Below are 7,413 nucleotides of genomic sequence, written 5' to 3'. Positions count from 1 at the left end.
GAGCTCGAGAAAGAAGAGAGTTGGACTTCATTGTTCGAACTAGCCTGGATTCTCGAGGGCTTGAAGGCGCTCTCAAAACGCACATTAAGCCTCTCCGGTCACTAGAATTGATCCTAAAACCTGGGTTGGGTCAAAGCTCATGGATACTTTTGAAGACGTACAGTATCAGGTACCTTTCGAACCTTCTCTGAACACTGTACAGTCCCAACTCTTTTAATGTCTCCCAATAAGAGATTTTCATGTTTTACATTTTGAGCAAAATTCTTTGGGATCGGATCTTTTTCAAATCACCTCTTTAAACCACCTTGATATTTTCCAAACAGTTTTCAACTCTTTTCTTCACCTTTAGAGGCTTCCCTTTCACCGTATGACTACAGATGTTAAAGATATACATGATACGTTTTTTGCTAGAAAGCATTGCAGCACTTGTTGGAAAGATGAACAGGAAAGGTCATCCCGTCAAGACCAAGTGGAACGAAATTCAAGCACGAATTTCTCCCATTGTTGAACAAACCCCTGTGATATCGAACAAAAACCTCAATGATCTGTTCGGAGTGGAAGTGTTCTTCAAATGTGAAAATCTTCAAATTACTGGAGCTTTCAAAATCCGTGGAGCAACCAATATGGTTTTAAAAGGTACCTATGTTGTCAAAATAATCAAAAAAAAATTGACATCGAGAAAATTTACTTCCTCAACTAAAACCACATGGGTTTCAGAAAAAAGGGAATTAAAAAGACCAGATAAGGATGTCTCTTGACCCAATGTTTTAGCATGTTCAGAGTACATTCAAGATTTTGATGTTTTCACCACGGCAACCACTAGACTTCACTAATTTTTAGCACTAGATACATAATTCTAAAACCCATAAAGAAAGCCAAAAGGAAGCAACATTTCCAATGTCTTGCGTGTTAGGGTCGGAGGTTTAACCGGCCAACGAAGCAAAGAATCTTGCTATGTTGGAATGTCTCTTAGATACAGAAGCTTCATTTGAGATCTATAGTTCAAAAGTTCTCGAAATTAGTTAAAATGTTAAGATGAGCACAAACATAGAATATATAACTCTAAAACAACATCCTTATTATTTAGCCTATGAAGACAAGAAATTGCACAATGGTATAATTGGTTCAAGTAGTGGCAATCATGGAATAGCCTTGGCAACTCTTGGGAGTGTCTTGAAAATCCCATGCGTGGTGGTGGTTGCTCCAATTTGTCCGAAAATCAAGGTGAAAAAGATGAAGAATCTTGGTGCTGAGATTATTTTCACACCTGGGATGGATTATGGAGATAGGGAACGAATAACCAATGAAATTGCCTTGGCCAGAGGTTTATTGATCGTTCCAAGTGGAAATAATTTAGATACTGTTGAAGGTAAGTTGTAATGGTACTTGCGATTACCTTTGAGAACTCGTTTCATTGCTTAGTTTTCCCGAGGAAGGAGAAAATAAAGAGAAATATTCTATCCTATAAGATTTCCTAGTGAACTCCACCATCTGCCATTTATTTTTTTTGTTGCGGACTTCCATACCGCTACAGGGATTGGAATCCCAGCACTTCAAGACGAGAAGATTATACATTTTACTTGACTTTTATCTATATATATTATTTGATCGACCAACGAATTAGAATTGGCTGATCTGGCTAATCCTTGAATATAAGGTTGATCCGGAATTTTAGTCAAAAACTTGTCCAAGTCTGACTTAAATCCTGCTATTGGATCAACGCCTACATAAGCCCTACGAATATTTGAGGGCAGCAAATTGAACAATGAAGGAGCCCGAGAAAGAAGAGAGTTGGACTTCATTGTTTTAACTAGCCTGGATTCTCGAGGGCTTGAAGGTGCTCTCAAAACGCACGTTAAGCCTCTACAGTCACTACAATTGACCCTAAATCCTGGGTTGGGACAAAGCTCATGAATGCTTTTGAAAACGTACAATATCAGATACCTTTCGTACCTTCTCTGAATACTGTACAATCCCAACCTTTCAAACCTCTCCCAATACGAGAGCTCTCTCATATCCTCAATGTTACTAGTAAAACATCTTTGGACCTACTCGAGCTTTTGCAAACCTGCTGAACTCATTGGAGCCCAAATGGGAGAGGCATATTCAAGATGCGGCTGAACAATCGACTTGTACAGAGTTAGCATCGTGATGCTATCTCTGGACTTAAACGTGCGATATATCCAACCACATATTTGAAACGCTTTACCACCTACACCTTTCAACTGGATATGCTCATCGAACCCCCAATTATCTTGGAGGACCACACCTATATCCTTCAAGGATGAGACCTGCTCAATGTTCTAACCTTCATCATCTAATAGTGGAGTGTCTAATGGTATCGACCCAAAGGTCATTGAGCGGAATTTCATTCCATTCAGTGCCATGTTACTCGCAGCAACCCAAGAGTAGATTTGGTCTAGGACCTCTAACAGACAACCGGAATCCTGACCATTTCCACCAATTACCAATTTTGTATCATCAGCATAAGAAGAGATACTGACATTACTACTACCAAGCTTCTGAAGCGGAGCAATGAAGATAATGAAAAGGAGAGGACCCAAAATGGAGCCCTGAGGGACACCCGACTTGACATCATGTATGTCACTAAGAGATCCCTCATCCTTAACTAATTGTTTCCTACCACAAATGAAACCTTCTTAGCCAATTGAGAACCTTGCCTTGCATCCCAATCTCATGGAGCCTGTTAACTACAAGGCCATGATCTACCTTGTCAAAGGCCTTGGCAAAGTCGAGATAAACTATATCAACTTATTCATGGCTCTCCAGTCCCTCAATAACCTGCTGTATATGTTCAATCAGTTGGGTAACCGTGCTAAAATGTGCTCGGAACCTATGTTGTCTAGGAGGAAGGACTTCATGGATATCAAGAAATTCAACAAGTTTGAGCTTCATGATCTTCTCAAACACCTTCGCAATATTCGAAGTGAGAGAGATCGGCCTATAATTACTGGGGAGTGACTTATCTCCCCCTTTGAAAATTGGAACCATATGAGCTACTTTCAGAGAAGAGGGGAACTTGCCCTGGTCCAAGATGCAACACATCAAGTACGAGAAAACAGGAGCGAGAACCTGTGAGCATCTCATCAGAAACTGAGATGTCACCCCATCAGGGCCAGGGGAGCTCGAGAGTCTCAAGTCCCTGATGGCCTCTAAAGCATCATGATCTGTGACTACGAGATCATCGAAATGCTCAACTTGACAAGCCTTGCCAGTCCCAACAAACTCATCAATAGGGCAATGGACTGTTGCTCCTAAACTCAGTGGAGTTGAAAAACACTAGAGAACTGATCTCCAAGTATGTTGGCCATAGTCTCTGCATTGTCTATGGCTTCCCCATCGACCTCAAAAGGCCCTACAGGGTGTTTGACCTTTCTCTTAGAGTTTGCATAAGAGAAAAACGCCTTCGGATTCGACCTCACCTCTTGAACAACTCTACTTTCCTTGTTCAACTGATCTGTCTCAATGGAGGCCTTAATTCTACCTTGGATTAAATCCAACTTTCTTTGAAGGCTAGCCACAACTACTGGATTCAAAGTGCTCTGGAGCCTTTTTGCTAGTTTGCAACTCTTTTTGAACAAATTCTTCCTATACTTCGGAATTTTAGAATGTGCCCCGCCCTGTGAAACACATTCAGAGATTGCTAGACTGGAACAGACGTCCTCAAAAACTAGAATCATTTTGTCTAAGGCTACATCTATGGACGATTCCTTTTTCAGCATTGAAATAAGATCAAGCTCCCCTAACCTTTCTATAATCAACGGCCAATGTTCATCTTTGAATTTGAACTTAGCCAGACCGACCTTTTTGGCCGGTCTTACTCTAGAGCACGCCGGCTTTTGAGTAATGGTCGACCCTATCTCGAGAACATGATGATCTGACAGATTACTAGGTGTCACATGGACATACTGGATCAGATCAGGGTCATTGGAAAAAAACAAGTCAAGAACGCTATTCGCTCTGGTGGCTACACCAACATGCTGAGAGAGATTGCGCAAGATCGCAAACTCCTCCAGCTTTTCGAACGACTGAGACGTCGATTTCGAAATGGGAATATACCCATCTGGACTAGCCTCCCACTCTACAACGCTAGCCGGAAAATTGAAGTCCCCTACAAAGAAAACCTTTGAGCAAACTGACTGGTCCAACTCATTTCCTATGAATTTGAGAGCTGACAAGAACGAGCTTACTGAACAAGAGGGGGGCCTATATATTGTCGCAATGGACAGATCAAGACCTTGAAGATGACAAACTAAGACCTCTACTTCTTCATTAGACATTTTTAGATGACTAGTGTGCAGGTCATTTGTAACATATAGACATACGCCCCCATGCGGAAAAATGGGATTGTCAGGGCGTACTCTATCACATCGAACTAAATTGAAACCAACCATGGCCAGCTCTTCATCTAAGACCCCTGGTCGAAGCCAGGTTTCTGTCATGGAAATGAACGAGACCTGCCTATCTAAGGCTAGTTCCTCAAGAACCTTGATCTTTGTGCTGTCTTTTTTGGAAATAAGACAATGCACATTCAAATAAAGCCCTTTTATGGGCAGATAGCCCTTCGATGGACTAGAGCTATCAAATCTTTGACTAGGCTTTCTAACCTTAAAAAATCCTGTTTTTGGACAAAACTTATCTTAGGTGGAGGATAAGAGAACCTTTGAGACGAGCGTAAATTAACGCTTTTATAAAAGGGGAGGAGGCGAGGGAGAAGGAACTCTGGCCGCTACCTGAGCATATGATCTAAAAGATGCGTGGGGCTTATGGCGACCAGAGGGGGGCTTAGGGCTACAAAGTTTGGGGAGAAGAGAGGTTAAAGGAATTGAGGGTGAGGTTGTAGGAGAAGGAGGAGAACAAGGGGTGGGAAATAGGAAAGGAGAGAGGAAAGGGGTGAGGTAAGTCTGTTGAGAGACTTGACAATGAGGTTGAGACAACTGCTGTCTCTTCCTCCTCGTGCCCCTGAGATGGGCCTTTGTGCATTTGAAATTGAGGCATACCTTCTGCCTCAAAGATCTCATGCACATAAATGGGTGGAAAAAGCTACACCCCTGCTTGGAATAGCCCTTCTCATTGAATTTGAGAAGGCCAAACTCTCTAAGTTTAGGACACCATTCTGGGTGAGCCAGTTTACACCCTTTGCCTGCCTTTGTGCATCTCTGTCGTTTATGGACATCGCAAATTTCCAGAGCATTCTCTACTATGCTCTCTTTGACCTCTATAACCTCTTTGACTACAAGGGGCGTTTGAATCAAATCAAGAGTGTCAGTGCCTGTGTCCCTTTTGCCTACACTTGACTGGTGTAAGTTTCAACTTGAAAATATTGATCACAGGATTGAAAAGAATTCGCCATTTCTTATTTCCATCTCGGATAGGAGTTTGGTTGAATTATTACACACGTTTAGACCTTATTCGCTGGAATTGTTAGGAAACTCCAATTGACACAGTTTGGACAACTTTTGGGAAAATGCGGATAACCTGAAGTCAAGGGCAGAACTAGTGTCATGGAGACCTCCCAGAAGGGCCCCCAAACATCTGTGATGAGTCGACGACGTTGAGTTTAAAAGCATCTCACGGATCTTTTATTCTCATATTTTGGAGTCTTCGTTCAGTTATAAAATAATCTTTTGAGTGACATTTTACCAAAATACTGCGTTAGCTCCAATTTAACGGGAAAACCTCTCTTTCAGCTTCATCGGGCTTAAAAGAGTTCAAAGAAAGCAGCAGTAGTACATCAACCCTAAAGAAGTGGAGCTTCAGCAATAAGAAAAGTAGAAACCAAAATATTTTGTCAGAGTTATGACTGTTTTGCTGTGTAACGCCAAGGCTAAAAGTTTGACCCCGTACGGCCAATGGAGCGTGTCACCTAGTTCCAAAACCGACCACATTTTTATTTTTTGGTGTTTCTCATCAATCCCATAGATGGCACTAGTCCTTGAAACGTGCAGACTGGAATGTGCCTCCAGCTCGGCATCAACTTTTGGCTTCTATAATTTGAAAGATCAATCGAGTTTAAATCAGATATGTTCTTGAGTAACTAGCTTTAGGTAGGCAGGTCTCGTTCATTTCCATGACAGAAGCTTGGTTTCGATCAGGGGTCTTAGATGAAAAACTAACCATGGTTGGTTTCAACTTAGTTCGTTGTGATAGGATACGCCCAGACAGTACCATTTTTCCGCATGGGGGCGTATGTCTGTATGTCAGAAATGACTTGCACATTAGTCATGTAAAAAGTCGAATGGAGAAGAAGAGGTCTTAGTTTGTCATCTTCAACGCATTGATCTGCCCATTGTGACAATATGTAGGCCTCCCTCTTCTTCAATTAAGCTCGTTCTTGTCAGCTCTGAAACTCATAGGAAATGAGTTGGACCACTCAGTTTCCTCAAAGGTTTTCTTTGTAGAAGACTTCAATTTTTCTGGCTAGCATTGTAGAGTGGGAGGTTAGTCCCAATGGGTACATTCCCATTTCGAAATCGACATCTCAGTCTTTCGAAAAGCTGTAAGAGTTTGCGATCTTGCGCAATATCTCCCAACATGTTGGTGTAGCCACCACAGCAAATAGCGTCATAGACTTGTTTCTTCCCCGTTTTCTTATTTTTTTCTTATAGTCCCAGATCAAGATGCTTTAGAGGCCACCAGGGTCTTGAGACTCTTGAGCTTTCCTAGCCCAGATGGTGTAACATCTCAGCTTCTGATAAGATGCTCTATGGTTCTTGCCGTGAAAAAACAATTATCCAATTATCAGGACGTACCCTATCATAACGAACTAAGTTGAAACCAACTATGGTTGGTTCTTCATCTCAGCCCCCTGGCTGAAGCCAGGTTTCTGTTATAGAGATGAATGAAATCTCTCTCTCTCAACGGCTAGTTCTTCTAAGATCTTAGCTTTTGTGCAAGATCTTGGCCCATCCCCTCCATCCCTAAAAAATCCCGCCTATCAACAAAGCTACGCATGAGCTAATGGGGATGGTTGGGTTTGGGAAATGGGTTGGCAGCTACATTTGAATGGGAACGTATTTTGGGAATAGGGGTGGGGCAAGGAATATTAGGGAGAAGAGTGTTTATAGGAATAGGGTGGATTGGGTATTCGAAGGAAGAGGAGGGAATTGGGAGAGAGGGTGGGAGGTAAGAGGAGAGGGAGGGAGGAAGCTAAATGGCTTAAGGGGTGGGGTGGGATTAGGATGAGGAATAGGGTCAGCCCTAAAACTACGAAACTGACCTACCCTATTTCTCGGCTTTCTTTGCGTCCCTTCTACGTGGACGGAGGTACACCGTACATTAAAGCACGTCTGAAGTCTCATGGAATGACGGCACATTTACGGGTGAAATAAAGGACAATGTACCTTTGAACATCCCTTCTTCCTATTGTATTTCTCAAGGCCAAACTTGAGA

At 42.2% G+C, this 7,413-nt stretch overlaps 1 protein-coding gene across 1 annotated transcript in view; it reads left to right on the top strand.

Annotated features, from left to right (window-relative positions):
• The first annotated feature begins 425 nt into the window (after positions 1-425).
• LOC131882639 (uncharacterized) overlaps positions 426-7,413 on the top strand; it is a 10,033-nt gene continuing 3,045 nt past the window's right edge. Inside the window, exons 1-2 of the mRNA XM_059229851.1 lie at positions 426-636; positions 1,088-1,369. Of these exons, the coding sequence (XP_059085834.1) occupies positions 438-636; positions 1,088-1,369 (481 nt within the window). The 5' untranslated portion in view covers positions 426-437. The remainder of the gene's footprint in view (positions 637-1,087; positions 1,370-7,413) is intronic.

This window comes from Tigriopus californicus, chromosome 6, assembly GCF_007210705.1.
Source record: "Tigriopus californicus strain San Diego chromosome 6, Tcal_SD_v2.1, whole genome shotgun sequence".
Lineage (NCBI taxonomy): Eukaryota > Metazoa > Arthropoda > Copepoda > Harpacticoida > Harpacticidae > Tigriopus > Tigriopus californicus.
Note: the sequence above shows the minus strand (reverse complement) of the source record. Positions and strands in the feature narration are given on the sequence as shown.